At 41.4% G+C, this 22,323-nt stretch overlaps 1 protein-coding gene across 4 annotated transcripts in view; it reads left to right on the forward strand.

Moving 5' to 3' along the window:
* Positions 1-22,323, forward strand: part of LOC127573328 (E3 ubiquitin-protein ligase MGRN1-like) — a 112,465-nt gene that overhangs the window by 33,117 nt on the left and 57,025 nt on the right. For all 4 annotated transcript variants that reach the window (XM_052021406.1, XM_052021408.1, XM_052021409.1 and 1 more), the window contains exons 4-5: positions 242-388; positions 9,787-9,904. In XM_052021406.1, coding sequence (XP_051877366.1) covers positions 242-388; positions 9,787-9,904 — 265 coding nt within the window. The remainder of the gene's footprint in view (positions 1-241; positions 389-9,786; positions 9,905-22,323) is intronic.

A 22,323-nucleotide genomic window follows, 5' to 3' on the forward strand; every position in this document is an offset into this window, starting at 1 on the left:
TCATCTGTTAATGAACAGGTAAAAATTCTGATCTTCTTGAGGGCAGGTGGCTCCGTGAGTGTGTAGCCGAGAAAGGCTTGTGACGAACTCAAACAAAGCCCTGGGATCTTGAGGAAGATGCTTCTTTTAACCCTTTAGTTATATCCAGCCATTGGTAGCTGTTGCAACAGGGAAATCATTGATTGTTTTTCATCTTACCGCACCTGTGTATGAATAAAAGTATATACTTATTTACTCACAGATACAAAGATGAAGCTGATGGTCCTCCTGAAGAAAATTCTAAGCCAAAAGTGCTATACAGTGTGGAATTTACCTTTGATGCTGATGCACGTGTGGCCATAACAATCTACTGCCAGGCAACGGAGGAGTTCCAAAGTGGTATGGCAGTGTAAGTTAATAACTACCTCTGATTTTGTTTATCAATCAAACATTTAATTTTACAGTATTGCTAATTTTAACATCTCAAATGATTTGAAGATGTGCAATATGTAACACATCTTTATCCTTTTATATTCAATACTTTACATTAAATTAAGCAAGCAGAGTCCTTAACAGTTTTATACATCATATTATGGCGTACCCCATGTTATGGATGGGTTGCCTTCCAAGAAAACCATTTGTATCACAATCTGTAACACAATCTGTTTTTTTCCCCCAGTGGAGATGCATTCCTGGGCGAAGATTTTCTCTCAATGCCCCATTGAGTATGAGGTCTATAGGCAAGAGTTCTGATTGCATTGTAGGAAGAAAAGGTTGTTGTTTTAATTTATTAGAAATGGGTGTTGTGCTGTTTGATAAAGTATCTTATACAAATATCAATAGAAAATCCCTTAAGTGACCTCCCACTGTGAACTGGCAGACTGCGATTATTGTTCTTGGTAAACTAGTTTAGTCCTTCATATACATTTTGTGTTTATTTTTTTCCATATAAGTTCCATAAGAGAATTTTTGTTCTGTATCTCAAATTTTTGGATAGTGATGTGTGAATTCTGCAAGGGTGAATTTCCGTTACCTGAATGGCCAGAACATGGGTAGTTTGGGAACAGAACGTGACCTAGGTGTCTTCAGAGTTGTAATTGTTGTGACTTGTTCAGCTGCTGTTTGTCTAATTACGTGGTCTTCAAGAGGAAGGTGGAGAGGAGGCAGGGTTAAAGGTGCAAGTTGTAAAGTTTGTGGTAAAATAACTAAAAAGAGATCACCAGTGATGTGGTAAAGAAGTGGTGCCTGTTCGACCAGTACAGAAGAAAGAGAATTTGGGAGGGTGAGCCTGATAGGGCTGGTGGAGATGGTTAAATGACTGTGAGGGGTGAGGTCATGAAGGGCTTCAAATATGAGGATGAGAATCATGAATTGCTCTGGTCTTGGACAAGGAGCTAGTGTGCAACAAGTTGAGATTACCTTGCACCCTTAATAAGGTAAAATATCCCCCCAAAAATTTGACCCTATAGACAAGGATCTGTGGGGATAGGACTAAAAATGTGGTTAGAAAGATAATTTAAAGGCAACTTGTAGAGGAGGAGAAAATTGGAGAGCCAGAGACATTGGAAGAATGTTCCAGAACTTAAAGCCAAGTTGGTTGAAGTCAAGGTAAAGTTTGTTTCAATAGGTGCTACAGAGGAAGGGGACGGTTTGTCCAGGGATGTTTATATTTTAACATCAAGAAAAGATGGTAAGGGGTTCAAAGAAATCCCTGATAAAGCTGTGGCAGCAAACATAACAATTCTTTAAGTACTTCAACATTAATGTATAATTCTTCAGAGCACTGATAATAAACCGGGCTAAAGGGTTGGAGTAGTTGAATCTTCATTCACATTTGATTTCCTGACTGCCTCAAAGATGAAAATTGCTTTCCATGACTTTGTTCTGCCACTAAATCTTTTCACATTTGAAATATTTTGCCCATGCCTGCAAGATCCCATCCACTCCTAACACAGAATTTGCTACATAAGAAATAGAAAGAGAATACCCCACGGTCCTCAAGCCGCCTTTGCCATTCCATTAGATTAAGGCTGATCTGCTCTTGGCGTCAACCCTTTTCCTGCCCGTTCCCAAAAACATTCAACTCCCCTATTGTCCAGAAATCTGAATCTCAGCTTTGAATATTTTCAGTGACTCAACAGCTTTCAAGGGAGCAGAATTCTAAAGATTCATGACCTTCAAAAGAAATTCTTCCTCATCTCCTTCCAAAACAGATAACCATTTACTTTGATAGTATGCCCTCTAGTTCTTGATCCCTTCACGAGGGGAGACATTCAGCATTTGTCTGAAATGCTTTCTCTCAGAATATGAAGCAAAAAAACTCCAGAAGTCCAAAACAAAAACAGAAAATGGTGTAAGTACTCAGCGTTAAAATTGAAAATAATTGTAATATTTTAATGTAATTATAGTGGGGCCCCAAGTGATTTTGACCAGTAATGAATACCAAAAGTATTTGTAGCACGTGTGATAGCTTTGACTAGTGAGTTCATCAAAGCCATTTTGTCTGCTCAGCCAGTTGGTTGTGCTGAGGTGGGGGCTTGCAATGAGCTGTGAGCTAGCTTCCCAACAGAAGACTGTGCTGTGGACCATCATAGTAGTCCATATTGTAGGCACCAATGATTTCAGGGCAGTGGAAGACCTGTCCTCGTGTTCCCTGCTGGATAGGATAGAGATATCTTTGCTCCTGTTCAAATGCGTTTTGACAGGCAGTCATTTTGCTGGCACGAGATGAAGTGGATTTTGAGACAAGATGAATTTAAACAAAGGTATTACTGAAGTTTGGCTTTAATTTAGCTTAATGAAAAAAGAAACTGAAAACTGCTTGGCATAATTTGCCATGCTGATTTTTTAATAAACAACTGTAATTCTTGAAACCTACATGAATTGAGATTAGAAATAGTATGTTCTAATTATGATAATGGAAAGCAAACATTGCAGGATATCCTATTGTTGGCAATCTGTTAACTTTGAAGCATATCTTATTAGAAAACATTGTTCATATTTTAATAAGATTTCCTTGATTTAACCCACCCTTTATCTCTTTTTGTACTCTTGTTAACTGAGTCAACATTCAATTCAGAGTCTGCATGGTGTTAAAAGGCAGTGGGGTGAGTGGGTGGGTGTTGGTTGTTATAGTGCCAGGAGTGCAAGAACAAAAGAAACAAGAGCAGGAATAGACCAATAGGTTGCTCAACCCTGCTGTGCAATTCAATGGCTAATCTAATCTGGGCTTCAACAACATTTTCCCACTCTCTCCCATGCCCCTTGACAAGCCTGTAGCTTAAATACCTATCAATCTCCACCCTATAAATTCAATGACATTGCCTCCACAGTTCTCTGGGGGAGAGAAATTTAAAGATTCGCGACCTTGTGAGAGAAGAAACTCCTCCTCGCCTCCTCCTTAAATGGGAAATGCCTAATTTTGAAGCTGTGCCCTATACACTCACGACTGTATGGTCAGATTCTGCCCTAACTCCATCTACAAGTTTGCAGATGATATCACTGCAGTGGGCCATATCTCAAATAATGATGAGTTGGAGTATAGGAAGGAGAGAGAGCCTGGTGACATGGTGTCATGATAACAACCTTTCTCCTAATGTTAGCAAAACAAAAGAGCTGGTTGTTGACTTCAGGAAGGGGGGTGGTGCACATGCTCCTGTGTATATCAGCAGTGCTGAGGTCTAGAGGGTTAAGACCTTCAAAATCATAGGAGTGAACATCACCAATAGCCTGTCCTGGTCCAACCACTGAGACGCTACGGTCAAGAAAGTTCACCAGCACCTCTACTTCCTCAGGAGGCTAAAAAAAATTTGCCGTGTCCCCTTTCACCCTCACCGATTTCTATTGATGCACCACAGAAAGCATCCTATCTGGATGCATCACAGCTCGGTATGGCAACTGGTCTGCCCGTGACCATAAGAAACTACAGAGAGTTGTGGACACAACTCAGCACATCATGGAAACCAGCCTCCCCTCCATGGACTCTCTATACTTCTCACTGCCTCGGTAAAGCAGCCAGAATAATTAAAGACCCTATCCACTCTGGACGTTCTCTCTTCTCCCCTCTCCCATTGGGCAGAAGATAGAAAAGCCTGAAAGCACGTACCACCAGGCTCATGGATAGCTTCTAATCCTGCTGTTATAAGACTATTGAATGGTTCCCTAGTATGGTAAGATGGAACTTGACTTTACAATCTACCTCGTTATGGCCTTGCACCTTATTGTCTACCTGCTCTGCACTTTCTCCGTATCTGTAACACTTTATTCTGCATTCTGTTATTGTTTTACCTTGTATTACCTCAATGCACTGTTGTAATGAAATGATCTGTATGGACAGTATGCAAGACAAGTTTTTCACTGTACCTTGATAAATGTGACAATAATAAACCAATTTATTTCAAGATACACTCACAGAGGGAAATATCCTCTCAGCATCCACATTGTCGATTTCTCTCAGAATTTTGTATGTTTCAATAAATTATCTCATTCTTCTGAATCCTAACCTTTCTTCATATATCAACCTCTTCCACCAGAAATCAATCCTGGTGAACCTTCTGTATACAGTCTCCAATTCAAGTATATTCTTCTTTAAATATGGAAACCAAAATCTGTATGCAGTTCTTTATGTATGCTTTCAATAGTACCCTGTAAAGTTGCATCAAAGCTTTCCTATTTTTATACTCCATCCCCTTTCCAACAAACTAGTTTCCCTAATTGCTCGGTGCACTCGCAAGCCAATCCTACGGGCTTCGTGCATTAGGACCTCTAGATCTATTTGTATTGGAATGTATTGTAGTCCCAATGCATTCAAATAATTTTTTTTTCATTGTTTTTTCAAAGTGGATAACCTTGCATTTTCCCACAGTATACTCCATATGCCAACTTCTTGCCCACTCACCTAACCTGTCTCAATTCTCATCAGGCCCTTAGTGGCCTCCTCACAATTTGCTAGTCCACCTATAGAACATAGAACAGTACAGCATTGGACAGGCCATTTGGCCCATGACATTGTGCTGATCTTGAGGCCAATTTATACTAAATGTCCTCCTCCTGTGTATTAGCCATGTCCCTCCATTCCCTTCATATTCATGTGTCCATCTAAAAGCCTCTTAAACTCCTCCAAACTGCCTGCTTTCACTACTATCCCTGGTAACCTATTCCAGGCACCTACCACACTTTGGATTTAAAAAAGAACTTGCCCTTCATGTTGCCTCTAAACATCCCCCCTCTGACCTTAAAAGCATGTCCTCTGGTGTTTGACATTTCTACCCAGGGGAAAGGATTCTGACTGTCTACCCTATCTGTGTGTCTCATAATTTTGGAAACCTCTATCGGGTCTCCCCTCAGCTTCCAATGCTCCAGAGAAAACAACACAAGTTTTTCCACCCTCTCCTTGTAGCTCATACCCTCTAATCCAGGCAGCATCCTAGTAAACCTCTTCTGCACCCTCTCCACAGTCTCCACATCCTTTGTATAATGGGGCGACCAGAACTGCATGCAATAATCCAAGTGTGGTTTGACTAAGGTTTTATATAGCTACGGCATGACCTCCTTACTCTTATACTCAACACCCCTGCCAATGAAGGCAAGCATGCCATATGCCTTCTTTACCACCTTATCCACGTGTAGCCACTTTCAGTGAACTATGGACCTGGACCTCAAGATTCCTCTGTATCTCAATGCTATTAAGGGGTCTACCATTAACTATATTCTTTCTCCTTTCATTTGACCCCCCAAAGTGCAAGACCTCACACTTGCCCAGATTAAACTGCATCTGCCAGTTCTCTGCCCATATCTGTAACTGATCTATATCCTGCTGTATTCTTTGATAGTCCTTAACACTGTTCACAACTCCACCAATCTTGGTGTCATCCGCAACTTACCAATCCACTCATCTACATTTTCATCCAAATCATTGATATATATCACAAACAACAGAGGTCCCAGCATCGATCCTTGTAGAACCGCTGGTCACAGACCTCCAGCCAGAATAACAGCCTTCCACCCCTACTCTGTGTCTTCTATGGTCAAGCTAGTTCTGAATCCAAACTTGCAATTCATCCTGGATCCCGTACATCTTTATCTTCTGAATCAACCTACTATGAGGGACCTTATCAAATGCCTTACTAATGTCCATGTGGATAACGTTCACTGCCTTACCCTCATCATGCTCCTTTGTCACCTCCTCAAAAAAAAAACCTCAAGTTTGTAAGGCATAACCTACCCCACACAAAACCATGCTGACTGTCCCTAAGCAGACCATGCCTTTCCAAATGCACTTAAATCTTATCCCTCAGTATCCTTTCCAATGGTTTCCCTACCACTGATGTGAGGCTCATTGGTCGCTAATTACCTGGATTATCCCTATTTCCTTTCTTGATAAAGGCACAACATTTGCTACTCTCCAGTTGTCTGGGACCTCCCGTTGCCAGTGAGGACACAAAGATCTTTGTCAAAGCCCTAGCAATCCCCTCACTTGCTTCTTTCAATATTCTGGGATATGTGCCATCAGGCTTTAGGGACTCATCCACCTTAATGCTTTTCAGAAGACCCAGCACTACCTCCTCCTTAATCTCAAAATGTTCCAGCACATTAGCATGCCTCACTCTGCTTTCACTGTCCTCCAAATCCTTCTCCTCGGTAAATACCGACGCAAAGCACTCATTTAGTACCTCAGCCACTTGCTCTGATTCCAAGCACAAATTCCCTCCTCTATCCTTGAGTGGACCTATCCTCTCCTTAGTCATCCTCTTTATCTTAATATAGGTATAAAAAGCCTTGGGATTCTTCCTGATCCTGCTCACCAAGGATGTTTCATGACCACTTGCCTAAATTGCCTGCTTAAGCACTCCTAATTGCCTGCTTAAGCACTTTCCTGCTTTCTTTATGTTCTACAAGGGCAGTCTGATTTTAGTTTTCTAAACCTTACATATGCTTCCTTTTCCTTCCTGACTAAATTTAGGACCTCCTGGCTCATCCAAGGTTCCCTTGCCTTCCTTGTTCATGCTCCTTACCAGAACATGCTGATCCTGAGTTCTGCTCAGCTGACTTTTAAAAGTGTGCTCAACTACTGTCTTTGTATCATCAGTAAATATGGCTACAGTACATTCAGTTCCTTAATCTAATTCATTAATATGGATCGTAATCAATATTTAGTGCTGCTTAAGAACACATTTTAATCCAAACTCTGCCTTGCACCTATTGATTTTTCATTTGAACAGCTGTGAAAGTCCAGTTTGTGCATGTTCTCATCGTTTACTGATAAATAGCTGGAGGGGAGGTATCGTAGAATGACACTTCACAGGAAAGGAGGCCTTTTGGTTAAGCATGTCTCTGCTGGCTTATTGAAAGAGTTATTCAACTGCATGATCTGAAGAGTTTTGCTTTCAGCCTCTGCTGTATTAGCTGAAAGTATCAGGATTACAGTGGTCAAAGCTGCAATCTGAATGCATTTTGGGACAAACATTTTAACTTTAGTTCTTGAACTATTTTTTCAATTATTGTTCTTCACTGTTGCCAATTGTTGCAGTCATCATTCAGTTCAGAACTTTGCAGTCTTCCTCTTCTATTTGGGTTAAAAGCCTGGCTTGGAACAGCAGCTAAGTTTTGACCTAGCATTTGTGAACAGTATTTAGATATCGGAGGCATTGCTGAAAATGCTCAATCTCACATTTAAATTGGTCAGATCTACTACTGCTCTCCATCAAAAACATGGTTGCATGCTGCTTGCCTTTCACTGTAATGTGACCTGCTGAAGTTGCCTTTGATTGGAGTGCTAAACCTGGGGTAGTTCTCAGATGGGGTTAAGGTAAACACAATGACAGCTTTCTTCATGTATTGTTTGCTGTTCTGGATTTAAAGTTTCCTCTTTTCTTTTGTTCACAACCCCCCCCCCCCCCCATCCCACCCCATTTCTTGTAGCTTTCCTCAGCTCCACTTTCTTGTGTACTTTGTTTCACTTCTCTCCACACAGATACGATGCCCTTTCAAATCTTTACATCTAACCCTTTAGCATTCTTTAGCATTGTACCCATTAGCACTCAGGCCTCTACACTAAATGGGTTTAATTTTCCATCTCAAGTTATCACACATACTGTTGTCTGAAGTCTCTGCTTTCATAACATATTTCACCGCTAGGAATGGTCTCGGCCTCTCTCGTAGCACCCTTTAAACAGTACATTTTCCCTCCTTACTAGCAGCAACCCAAACTACTTGTCAAGATGCTTTCACGCCTTTCTTTCTTGAGCTTCTGCACCAAATGACTCTCTCTCGTAGCATCCTTTTGAAGGGTTCATTTTGGCCTCCTTACTCGCAGCAACCCAAACTACTCCTTGCAACTCTAATTTCAACTTGTGCATTAGTACGGAGCAAATTCTTTCAACTGCTTCCACATCCCAATCACCCTTCTCGGCACTGATCCAGTAGAAGCTGCCAGTGGATCAGCGCACTACCCCTCTCCAAATCTCCCTACCTCCAGAATATCTACTCATTTGCTAACGGGGCTTTTTCCATCTTTAAGCTCAGTATAGGTGATTGCATAAGCATTGGCCTTGATAGAAACTTGGCTGATGAGTGTTGCTGTCTCTGTAATAGATGCCTGGTTATAACTTTCACCACATGCTTCTCCAAGGCTATCATGCTAATGATGTACTTGTTATCACTATATCACACTGAAGTCTGTCCCTCTTCTGGGACCTCCTTGTTTCTTTACCATCACATCTCATTTAATATCCATGTTCTCTATTGGCCACTCAGCCAAGCTTCTTGTCAAGATGCTTTCTGTGCTTTCTTTCTTGAGCTTCTGCACCAAATGACTCCCCTTAATTAATTTAATTTTCCCTCTCACATTAGCTCTTTGAAGTTGCTGCTCCCTATCCTCTCTTAACCTCTTCCTCCATCACAAAACCTCTACTTGTATTCATGGACATCCCTTAGTGTCTTTGTGCCATGTGGCTCTCCACTAGAGTATGAATCATAGTAATACCAGTCCTGATCACCTCCATGTATTCCATTCTGCCCTCATACTCCTACCCCTCTCAAACCCACATTTTTCTTCGGGTAACCCACATGCCCAGTGTATTCCTCCCACACACACGTATCCACCCAGTTTTCTTCTCCCCTTGTCCACCTTTCCCTTCTCCCTCCCCCCGTCTGGTTCCATCTGCCCATTTATCCCCTCCCCACCTGCTCTAACACCAAATATGCCTAATTCCACCTCTGTGACATTGTCCAGTTATGTGGTTCCTCAGTTCTTCTGCCACTGAAACTTTCGTGTAAACCTTTACTATCTGTGGACTTGAGTATCCAGATGTTTTTCTAAGCTGCTTCCTATTTTCCACCCTCCATATACTTTCCATTCGTCCACAGTCTACAGCCTATGACCCAAATCGTAGCAAGTCCCTGTCAGCTCTGTGCTTGAATGACTTGTATTAGCTCCCAATACAGTGGTCATGGTCCTAAATCAGTCCATTCCTTTTTTTCTGTTTCATTTCAAAATCTTACAAAATTTTGAAATGAAATTATTACAGTCTTGATTTTTTTCTTAAGTGTTCTGCAACCACTAATTTTGTGACATTCTCTTTTCTGTTAAGAAAGAAAATAGATAAGAAGGAACCTTCATTGAACTGATCGTTATCTTTTTAAAATTTGTCTGTATATCACTCTGGAACATTGCAAATGCTAACATTTCTTATACTGTTAATGTGTAGGTTTGGGTAAAGTTACTTACTGATAACACTGAATATTAGAATCTTAGTTTTATTGGATAGGAGAATGCATTTTTACATGTCTTGTTTCTTTTTGTTTCAGGTATACGTCGAAGCACCCATCCATGCACTCTGAGACTGTCCATTACAAGAGAGGAGTGAGTCAGCACTTCTCTCTTCCTTCTTTTAAAATTGACTTCGCCGAGTGGAAGGAAGATGAGGTATAAATTCATTTATTTTCTCTTCCATTATCACATTCTTACCTTACTTTTTTTTTCTCCTGCAGTTTCCTTCTGAAGACTTCAGAAGTTTCTCATTCTGGAGTATGGTTCCATAATTTTTAATAATCCTTCATTTCTTTATTTATGCTAGTGTTCTTTAGTGACCCTGCATGTCAGTGGGTGACAGAGTCTTGATCATCTGAATTCTTGAAGGAGTTATTTGGTAGGCCTATGGTGGGGATATCAGCTGACAAATTTATAACAATATCACTAGTCTTGTAATGTATGATCTTGCAAGTAAGACGGTGCCCATGCCTTGCAAGGTTGGAGAATGGGGGAGCAATGGGATCTGCTGAAAGAGAGGGAGCCACGTGGGGTGAAAAGATGCATGAGGGAGAAAGGTGAAGGTAGGAAACCAGAGTGAGGAGGAGGGAGAGGAAAGCAAATGGAAATATGCAGGGGCTGCTCAGCAGGTGGCGTTTCTGCTGGGTGTGGAATTTCACTGCAGGTGGGAGAAGGTAGCAGTTTTTCATTTTATGCTTGGGGTGTGGCTGCAAAATTGATAGGGAACAATGGAAAACGCTTAGCATTGCTTCTAGTGAGAACAGTGAAGGCAACTATTTGAATGTTGACGTGATTTTGTTGTGGTCCTTGCTCAAAAGGGTATTAGTTCCTTATTTTTATAGTCAGCCCTTCTCTATCGAGTTTCAAGTTACAGATAGCTTTTCTCATGGTTCCATATTTCTTTTTATTTTGTAAATTTCTACCTGAATAAGCAATTCTTGAAACAGTGTGATTTTAACTTTGGTTAATAAGAATCACTGTTGTCTTGATTCTTATTTGCATTTGCTTTAGAATCATTGTGCCTTCACTACTCTGCAGGAAAATTACATGCAACTTCATTTCCCTTGAGTTGCAAGAGCTGTCATGAGCAATAGTGTCAGCTCACATCAGATGGCAGAGTTTAGGAAAATAGTAAATAATGGGAAAATAATTGATTGCGCCACATGCGGAATGGCAACAGGTAGATTGGGAATGAGCTTTGATGACGACAACTTTGCATAGCTGAACTTGCTGGACCTGGGAGTTAAGGATATCAACAAAATAAAAACTGAATTGAAGTGAGACCAGGATAGTGTCTCTGCTGGGACAAATGTTGAGTCAAAGCACAAGTAAAGCAAAGGAACATAGATTGCCCATTAATTAATGAACTAGATTTGAGGACAGTGAAGATATCAGCTGGATTCCAGGAATCTTGACAAATTTGTCTGGTTTCAAATATTCTTTGCAAAAACTGCATACCACTTGAGGTTCAGTCTGGGTAGCAAACTCCTAGTTGCTTGATCAACCATCTTCTTATGTTAAATAAAATAAAATAAAACAGCGCAGATGCTAGAAATCTGACACACAACCAGACCTGAAATGTTAACTGTTTCTACTTGATGCTTTCTGACCTACAGAGCATTTCCAGCATTTTCTGTTTTTGTTTCAGATCTCTTTAATCTTTCTCCTTTTACCCTTCTTTAGACAAAAAAGGAGCTCATTTTTTTTCACCAAGATTCTGACCATCCATTTGGTTCTCTCAGCTATCTATGCCTCTCTTACCTCTCACACAGTACCAAATCGTACACCAGGTACTTTCCACCCTCATCCTGAACTTCTGTCATCCTCTATTTTGCCTGTATCATCTTTTTTGTTTCCAAATCTCATTCCTTGGTCTCTTCACTTATCCATTTTCTAAGCCTCTATTGCTTTCCAAATTACTTGGATAACCAGTTGTTTCTAAAAATCTGTACCTTTTCATTTAATTTCATGATTGAATTTCTGTTAAGCAGGACACGACTCTGGCCAAGTTTAAAATGATATTTTTGTGATTTGTGACAATTACTTGTAGACATGGAGTCAGGTACCATGTGTATGGTGATAAAACCAAATTCTGTCTCTTCACTGATCTCTCAATCCCTGCACTGCCTTTGTATCTGCAAACCCCTAACCTTCATCCAGTCTTAGATAAGCCACCACTTGTTAAAATATTGGGAAGACTAAAGCCATTACCTTTAGCCTATTACCAAAGACATTTCACCCTTGGGCACTGATGCAGTTTCATTGGCCAGTGTCTTGAGCTTAAAATGTTATTAGCAGACTTGACATTTTTTTTGGCATGAGCTTTTGATCATAACCTGTCTCCATCCCAAAATCATCTCCTTTAGCATCTGCAACATAACTCCAGTTCTGGTCTAACCCCTTGGCTCTGATACTGCAGCCTATCCATGACTTTGTCACCTTCACATTGGCTATTTCTGTGTTCTTTTTAAGGCTCTCTCTTCTACAGCCTTTGTCAACTTAAACTGGTATAAAGTTTTGCCACCTGTATTGTACTCTGGACCAAGTAACACCACCCTTTAACTAGCGTTTGTGTCTAGACTCCCAATGCCTTATTTAAAATTATTATTCTTCCTTCTATTTAAATTATTTCATGTCCTTGCTTATCTCTCTAATCTCTTTGAATTTTACAACCATCCTCTCTCCCATTTCTAACCAAATAAATCTCCGTTCCTACATTTCTCCATTTTTATTCATCATCTTTTGTCACTTATTTTTCTCCTTTGCTCAAAGTCCATTAAATTCTGCTAACACTCTGGAATGTCAGGGGATGTTTTATAAATGTCAGTTGTTAAAGTGAATAGTTGGGTGATTCAGGGAACAGTAGGGGTGGCCAATGGCAGGCGATAATGAGATGGGATTGGATTGATAGGAGACCAATATGTGATCCCTTGGTGGAAACAAAAGCATTTGGAACTTAAATGAGTATTTACCTTTGTCCTGAAGAGTAATTACTTGGATTTGAATCTACTGGTTTGGTCTTGGAGCTGGAGTTTACAGTGTTGCCCATAATTCCATGCCCAAATATTATAATGCAATTTCACATTAAATTGAAATGGGAACGTGCTGCACAACACTCCTCAATTAAATGCAGAAGCAACCTTCTGTAGATTCTGGAAATCTGATGCAACAGAAGATGCTATAAGTATTCAGCAGGTTGAGCAGCATCTGTGTAAAGAGAAACAGTGTTAATATTCCTGTTCAATGAATTTTTGATGGGATTGAAAACAAAAGTTAGAGATTAATGTTGTCTCTGACTTTATTTAAGTAGGCCTAGAAATTGTAATACTCCCATCTAGGTGCACTGGAGTCATACCAGTCATGGGAGGCTATTACTCTTTGGATAGTGGCCCATCACATTAAACCTCCGTTACACCAAAGGCAAAAGTATGTAGCTTGGTCCATTTCCCAAAGCCAGGCTTGGGTATTCATCATGAGAATAGAGCCTGGAGGATTGCCAGGAGAGTGGGTGGGGGGAAATGGCTGCCAATTTGTAGGAAGGGATTGGAAGTGAAATTGGATGGATCGGGATGTGTACAAATAGAGTGGGATGGAATTGCAGGGTTAGGGAGATGTAATGGAATTGGGGGCAGGAGGTGGTGAACGCCTGCAGATTTATAAATGTTGTAGCAGTTTCTTTTACTGTGAGGTGGAGGGGCCAAGGATGTATCTGACTGCTTCACTTACCTTGCTGCCTCCCAGATCGACCCTACAATGAAGACTGTTGTTCTATGGGTCCCCGGTGACAGACGTCCCCATGACATTGTGAACCATGTTCCCCTGCAGTGCTCCAGAAGGATGGAGCGTTGCATGGGGACTGATGATGTCTTGTGCATCCCTGACGTGGAAAGAGTTGATTTGCAAGAGTGACTCACAGCAGGATTTGCCGAGTTGAATTTTCTGAGTGACGCAAAGCCATCTGGATATGTTCATAATCATGTTTCACTTTGAGAGGGAAAAGTAATTTTCAATTTCTTAATGCTTAAATGAAAAGGATTATGCAATTATACTTCCAGGCAGTACAAGGGCAGGGAAAAGAGGGAGACGAGGAAAGAACAAAAATAATGTTTGTAATAATAAAAAAAAATTCCTGAATGGAGTCTGACTTGGTCAGATCTTGCTGACACCTTGCCAGTGGTTCTGTAAAGTACTGCCAGCTTGTGCAGTGTTTATGTTGGCCAGTATATCTGACCTCCTTCTCTGTCAATGGACACATCATTGAGTCAGAGGCACTCTCGGTAACTTTCGAAGATCTGGATGCTCTTTGTATCTGGCGCCAGTTTTATGACAGCCATAGCTGACATATCTTGTCTGGCTCCATCCACTTGACTGAGATTGCTGATCTTAGTTTGAAATATGTAAGTTTTGTTTTAGTCATTCTTCTTTATTTGTCTGTATATTTGTGTTAATTAATTAATAGTAATTTAATGCCAGTTTTAAACAAAAAATCATTTAATAACTTCAATTTTTCAAATATATTTTTAGCACTGTTTTAAACAGTTCCAACTGCTTTTAAATATATCCAGTTATCATAGACAATGACAAAAACATTGATACAGGATAGTTCTGGAGCTTCAAATATGCTACCTAGACAAGAGCATCGCAGAAATGAGTATTGATGATTTGTGTGGCCACAAGAGGACAGTGCAGCTGCAGAGCTAGTGCATAGAGGCAGATCGAGTACCATCCAATCCATTCTGTGGCAAAAGAGATGATGATACAGGATAAAAGAAAATGGTAATGGAAGAGGAAATAGAACATAAATCTAAATAAGATATAAATGGCAATAACAAAATTGTTTCCGATTGTTGCTGTCTGAACAAATGGGTACTGTAGTTATGCTATCAGAATGAGTCCAGAAGCCTGTAAAGTGCCATATCAAAACCTTTGTTGAGCTTTATTAGACCAATTTAGAAGGTCAAGTACATCCATCAAAGCAGGAATAGGGCAGGGACTGAAAAGGGAAAGTGTCCAAAGTGGGGTGTCATTCTTGAAGAATGTGTAATGATAGCATGACTTGTGTTCAATAAGGACTGTTATAATCCATTTAGCAATTGTGTTGTTACATTATCGTAGCTGAAATTGGTTTCTGCTGACCATGGATTATATTACTGAAGAATCTATTTTAAATGTAATCATACAGATTCACATTGTCTATACTTAGAGTTATGGAGCAATACAGCACAGATACAGGCCCTTTTGCCCAACAGGTCCATGCTGACTATGGTGTCCACCCAGCTAGTCCCAATTTCCTATGTTTGGTCCATGTCCCTCTAAGCCCTGCTCCTCCATGTACCTATCCAAATGCTTCTTAAATGAATAGGTCATTTGTACCTGCCTCAACCACTTCCTCTGGCAGCTCATTCCATATACTTGCCACCCTCTGCATGGAAAAAGTTGCCCCTCTGGTCCCTTTTAAATCTTTCCCTTCTCACCCTAAATCTATGCCCCCTAGTTTTAGACTCCCTACCCTGGGGAAAAGACTGTTACCATCCACCTTATCTATGCCTCTCATAATTTTAAACATTTCTATAAGGTCGCCCCTCATTCTCCTACATTCCAAGGAATAATGACCTAGCCTGGCCAACCTCCCTCTATGACTCAGGCCCTCTAGTCCTGGCAACATCCGCGTGAATCTTTTCTGCACTCTTTCCAGTTTAACCACATCTTTTCTATAACAGGGTGACCAAAACTATACACAGTACTCCAAGTGCAGCCTCACCAACAATTTGTATAACTGTAACCTAATGTCCCAACTCCTATACTCCATCCCCTGACTGATGAAGGCCAGCATGCTAAACGCCTTTTTCACCACCCTGTCTACCTGTGACACCGCTTTCAATGAACTATGCACTTTACTCCTAGGTCCCTGTGTTCCATTACACTCCCTGCTGCCTGACCATTCATAGTGAAGGCCTACGCTGGTTTGGCTTTCCAAAATGCATCATCTCTCACTTACCTGTATTGAAATCCATTTGCCACTCCTCAGCCCACTTCCTTAACTGATCAAGATCCCCCTGTAATTCACGATAATCTTCTTCATTATCAACACCACCTGACAACTCTGCGAATGCACAAGTCTTGATCAGTAAGTTTGCTGATTATGTGACCATTTCGTCTTATCAGCAAACTTACTGGTCAAGCCTTGTGCATTCGCATCCAAATCATTTGTATAAATAATGAATAACAAGGGTTCCAACACCAACACACCACTAGTCACTGGGGTCCATTCCAAGAAACAACCTTCACCCACCACCCTCTGCTTCCTACCTCGGAGCCAATTTTGAATCTACCTGACTATCCCTCCCTGGATTCCATGGGACCTCACCTTCCAGAACAATCTACCATGCAGAACCTTGTTGAAAGCCTTGCTAAAGTTCAAATAGACACATCCACTGCCCTATTCTCATCTACCTTTATGGTTACCTCTTCAAAAAAAACTCTAAGATTTATCAAGCACGACTTCCCACGCACAAAGCCAGCCGACTCCTCCTAATCAGACTCTGTCTATCCAAATGCTGGTAGATCTTGTCCCTCGGAATTCCCTCCAGTATCTTCCCCACTACTGATGTCAGGCTGATTGGCCTGTAGTTCCCTGGCTTGTCCTTGCTACCCTTCTTAAACAATTTCCCTTTTAAGAGTATTCTTAGTTTTTTTATAGTCACCAAGGGATTCACTTGTTCCTGACCTCCGAAACCCAATGTTTCCTTCGTTTTCTCGACCAGAGCCTCAATATCCCTCGTCAGCCAAGGTTCCCTAAACTTGCCACGTTTACCCTTCACCCTAACATGAACATCTGCTCATGGACTCTTAATATCACACTCTTAAAAGCCTCCCAGTTGCTATTCATTCCTTTCCCTTCAAAGAGGCTTACCCAGTCAATCTCTGCGAGATCCTGCCTAATTCCTGCAGAATTAGCCCTGCTCCGGTTTAAGACCCTAAACTGTGGACCTGTCCTATCCTTTTCTATCACTATCTTAAAACTAATAGAATTATGGTCACTAGAGTGCTCCCTGACTGCCACTTGTTACTTGCTTTGCCTTGTTTTCTAAGAGGAGGTCCAGTATTGCACCCTCTATATGTTGACTCTAGAAACTTTCCTGGACACATTTCACAAATTCCATCCCGTCCAGGCCCTTAACACTCTGGGTAGTCCAGTCAATTCTGGGGAAGTTAAAATTTTCCACCAATACAACCCTATTGTTCTTACAACCATGACCAATTTCTCCACACACCACCTCAAGTTCCCGCTGACTACTGGGGTTCTATAATACGGCCCCAAGGCTCCACTAGAGTGATCACCCCCCCCCCCCCTTCTACCATATGTCTTCACAGGATGACCCCTCAAGAATGTTGTCTCTAATTAGTGCTGTTATGTCTTCCCTTATTAAAAAGGCAACACCCCCTCCTTGCTCACCTGTACCTCTGTCATGCCTGTAGTATTTGTATCCTGGAATATCGAGCTGCCTGCCCTTCTCTCAGCCATATTTCTGTTATGGCTATAGCATCTCAGTCCTCAGAGCCAATCCACACTCTTGAGTTCGTTCTCCTTACCTGTTAAACCTCGTGCATTGAAATAAATATAGTTTAACTGGTATTCCTTTCCCTGCCTTAACTGTGCCCCTGGCTATCCTGATTTACTAAACTTATTCTCACTGGTTACTTCTTTATCCCATGACTTGCTCCTGCTCAGAGTCCCACCCTCCTGCCAATCTAGTTTAAACTTTCCCATGTGGCATTAACAAATTTCCCTGCAAGGATATTGGTGCCTCTCTGGTTCAAGTGCAACCCATCCTTCTTGTACAGGTTGCTTGTACCCCAGAAAAGGTCCCAATGGTCCAAGAACCTGAATCCCTGCCCCCTGCACCAGCTCCTCAACCATAAATTCATCTGGCCTATCTTTCTATTCCTGACCTCACTAGAATGTGGCACTGGCAGTAATCCAGAAATCGCCACCTTGAGGTCCTGCTTCTTAACTTCTTACCTAACTCCCTACACTCATTCTGCAGGACCTCATCCCTTAATCTACCTACGTTATTTGTACCAACATGTGTAATGACCTCGGGTTGTTTGACCTCCCCTTTGAGTATTTTCTGCAGCTGCTCAGACATCCTTGTCCTTGGTACCCAGGAGGCAACACACCATCCTGGCATCTCTTCTGTGGCCACAGAATCCCCTGTCTGACTGCATCCTTTCCCTCGGAGCCGGTCACAGTGCCAGAGACCTGATTACTGTTGCCTCTGAAAGAACATCCTTCTCAACAGTATCCAAAGATATACTGCATTATGGTGTTTAAAGTTCTCATGTTTAGCAAGGTTATGGTTTCTGATTATGATAGTTATTTGAATTTCTTTAAATGAAAGGTAGGAGATTGCAAAACAGTGGAAACTTTACTTAATAAATTATTTGGTTTATTGAATGATCATTAAAATATTTGAGTTTTACAGCATAGGATAAGTTAGTGCCATTCAATCAGGAAATAGTTTGTATGAATGCTAGCATTACAGTCTTTGAGGTAATTATGCTTTCATTCGCTTAATGTCCCTAGCCACTTTTGGCACAGGGCCGAGATTACAGGATTGGTTTGGGGAAGCATCAGTGACTACTGATGTTTCATACAAACTTAGTTTACAAATTGCATCATTGCATGATACAAATATGATTAATTTGAATGTGGTGGACAAACCAAACTTGAAGTGCTGGATGTTAAAACTTTTATCTGATGAATTGACCAAAGTGGAGCAATTTTTGTACATTGCCAGGCAGGCTGAGAGATGTTTTTTCCTTTTTGCAGTATCAAAATTTGAATTGGCTTCCCAAAAGAAAGCTTTAGTAGATTTTTCCTCAAGTTTTTTTTAATACTTCTCCCTTTGCTGACTTGCTCTGCTAATACTTGCAATCCAAAAGCAGGCACTCCCAGACCTCTCTTTCCAGGTGTCATGGCTTATGTTTGATTATTTGTGGTTTACCAGCAAAGAAACCTTGAGGGCTTTTAAAATGATTGTACTAAAAAGGCCACTTAGTGACGCAAATTGGCTAAGTTAATATTACTTCTATTTAAAGAAACTATTTAAAGAAATCTTCTCCATGCATGCAATCCACACCAAAGAAACTGACAGATTTTTCTCAGTATTTGGAAAACCTTGTTTGACAAAATGATTTGTAGCTGTTGTTATCCATTTGAAAAATGTTTATGCTCATTCATGTTGCCCAGTGAACATCAGTAGAAGAATTTTCATTATTAAACATGCAAACATTGATTTGAAGATGCTTCTAAAAGCAGTAAACCTGATGTGGTTTTTTTTCCATTTGTTCATTAAATCAGTTAAGCATTTCCAACAGTCTAACATTTTACTTAAGGGCAGAAATTGATGGGCATAAAACTGCTTGTTTCAACATAACAAACATATAGATATGAATTTTGTGTACTGCAACTGGACTGCTAAAACAGATGGATAACCAAATGGGATAATTTGATCTTCTAGAATGGAAGTGATTGGTTAAAAGCTTTAATTAGATGAGATCGGCAACTATTGTTCCCTTGCTAGTTATCAACCGTTGGATGCTATCCACAATTCAGACTATATTATTGTCCCAGCTGGAAAGCCAGCAGATGCAAATGGCAATCAAAGAGGCTGATGGAATGGTAGCTGAGAGATTGAAGTTTTAGTTCTAGACAGTTTTGGTCAGACCATATTAGAACATTGTGTTCAATTTTGTGCACCACAAACTTATAAAGCAAGGCTGGGGAAATCCAGAACAAGAGGGTTTAATTCAAAAAATGTATGTAATCCCCACCCAGTCTGTTTCCTATAGGAACTTTATTCCATTCATCCTGTTCCTATATCTTTGTATCTGTTAATAGATGTTAATCCCAGTGCTTCTGATGTGACTGTTGTCTTCCTTACCTGAGAACTCTCCTCTAGAATAGTTGAGAGCATGCTTCCCACACTTCTGCTGTCACCCACTTCCTTTCCCTTCCAGGATCACAATGAGATTCCCCTTGTCTTTGCCTTCCATAGAACCAAAGAACAGTACAGCACAATACAGGCCCTTTGGCCCACCATGTTGTGCCGACCTTCAAGCCATGCCTAAGACTATCTAACCCCTTCCTCCCACATATCCCTCTATTTTAAATTCCTCCGTATGCTTATCTAACAATCTCTTGAACTTGACCAATGTATCTTCCTCCACCACTACTCCAGGCAGCACATTCCATACCCCAACCACTCTCTGAGTGAAAAACCTCCCTCTGACATCTCCCTTGAACTTCCCACCCATTACCTTAAAGCCATGCCCTCTTGTATTGAGCATTGGTGCCCTGGGAAAGAGGTGCTGGCTGTCCACTCTATCTATTCCTCTTAATATTTTGTATACCTCTGTCATGTCTCTTCTCATCCTCCTTCAATGAGTAAAGCCCTAGCTCCTTTAGTCTCTCCTCATAATCCATACTCTCTAATCCAGGCAGCATCCTGGTAAATCTCCTCTGCACCCTTTCCAATGCCTCCACATTCCTTCTTATAATGAGGCGACCAGAATTGGACACAGTACTCTAAGTGTGGTCTAACCAGAGTTTTGTAAAGCTGCATCATTACTTCGCGGCTCTTAAACTCGATCCCACGACTTATAAAAGCCAACATCGCATAAGCTTTCTTAACTCTCCTATCCACTTGTGAGGCAACTTTCAGTGATCTGTGGATATGAACCCCCCCAGATCCCTCTGCTCCTCCACACTCCCCAGAATCCTGTCATTAACCTTGTACTCTGCCTTGGAGTTAGTCCTTCCAAAGTGTACCACCTCACACTTCTCTGGATTGAACTCCATCTGCCACTTCTCAGCCCAGCTCTGCATCCTATCAATATCACTCTGTAAGCTTTAACAGCCCTCCACACTATCCACAACACATCGATCTTTGTGTCGTCTGCAAACTTGCTAACCCACCCTTCCACCCCCTCATCTAAGTCAATAAATATCACGAAAAGTAGAGGTCCCAGAACCGATCCCTGTGGGACACCACTAGTCACAGCCCTCTAATCGGAATGCACTCCATCCACCACAACCCTCTGCTTTCTACAGGCAAGCCAATTTTGAATCCACATGGCCAAGCCTCCCTGGATCCCTTGCCCTCTGACCTTCTGGAGAAGCTTACCTTGTGGAACCTTGTCAAACGCCTTACTTAAAATCCATGTAGACCACATCTACTGCACTACCCTCATCAATCTTCTTGGTTAGCTCCTCAAAGAACCTGATCAGGCTTGTGAGGCAAGATCTTCCCTTCACAAATCCATGCTGGCTGTCTCTAATTAGTCCATGATTCTCTAAATGCTCATAGATTTCTAACAGCTTGCCCACCACAAATGTAAGGCTTACTGATCTGTAATTCCCTGGACTATCCTACTACCGTTTTTGAATAAGGAGACAACATTTGCCACCCTCCAATCCTCCGGTACCATACCCGTGGACAACAAGGACTCAAAGACCTTAGCCAACGATTCAGCAATCTGCTCCCTCACCTCGCGGAGCAGCCTGGGGAATATTCCGTCAGGCCCCGGGGACTTATCTGTCCTAATATTTTCTAACAGCTCCAACACATCCCCTCTCTTGATATCTACATGCTCTAGAACATTACCCTTACCAACACTGTCCTCAGCGTCTTCAAGACCCCTCTCCTTGGTGAATACTGAAGAGAAGTATTCATTGAGAACCTCACCCACTTCCACAGCTTCCAGGCACATCTTCCCACCTTTGTCTCTAATCGGACCCACCTTTACTCTAGCCATCCTTCTGCTGTTCACGTACGAGAGAAAAGCCTTGGGATTCTCCTTAACCCTACTCACCAAAACCTTTTCATGTCCCCTTTTTGCTCTCCTCAGCCCCTTCTTAAGTTCCTTCCTTGCTACTCTATATTCCTCACGAGCCCTATCTGATCCTTACTGCTTACACCTTATGTATGCTGCTGCCTTCTTCCTAACTAGTTGTTCCACCTCTCTTGTCACCCATGGTTCCACACCCTGCCATTCTTTCTCTGCCTCACTGGCACAAATTTATCCCTAACATCCTGCAAGAGATCCCTGAACATTGACCACATCTCCATAGTACATTTCCCTTCAAAAAGTCATCCCAAATTACACTCTCTCAAGTTCTAGCCTTATAGCCTCATAATTTGCCTTTCCCCAATTAAATATCTTCCCATCCTCTTTGCTCCTATCCTTGTCCATGACAATGCTAAAGGTTATGGAGCAGTGGTCGCTGTCCCCCAAATGCTCACCCACTGAGGTATCTGTCACCTGACCCACTTCATTACCTAAAACTAGATCTAATGTGGCATTCCCTCTAGTCGGCCTGTCAACATACTGTGACAGGAATCCGTTCTGGATTCAAAGTTCCTTTGATCATCCAGCGTATTCAACAAGTAATGGTAGTGGGTTTAGAAGTCAAGAGGTCGAGGGTTAAGTGAGACACAGAGGTGTTGCTGGTATTTGGATGGTGGTAGTTGTTAAGATGGTGAATCTGGACCTGATGGAGTTTGCAGCAT

The sequence above is a fragment of the Pristis pectinata genome, chromosome 8, assembly GCF_009764475.1.
Source record: "Pristis pectinata isolate sPriPec2 chromosome 8, sPriPec2.1.pri, whole genome shotgun sequence".
NCBI classification, from domain to species: Eukaryota; Metazoa; Chordata; class Chondrichthyes; order Rhinopristiformes; family Pristidae; genus Pristis; species Pristis pectinata.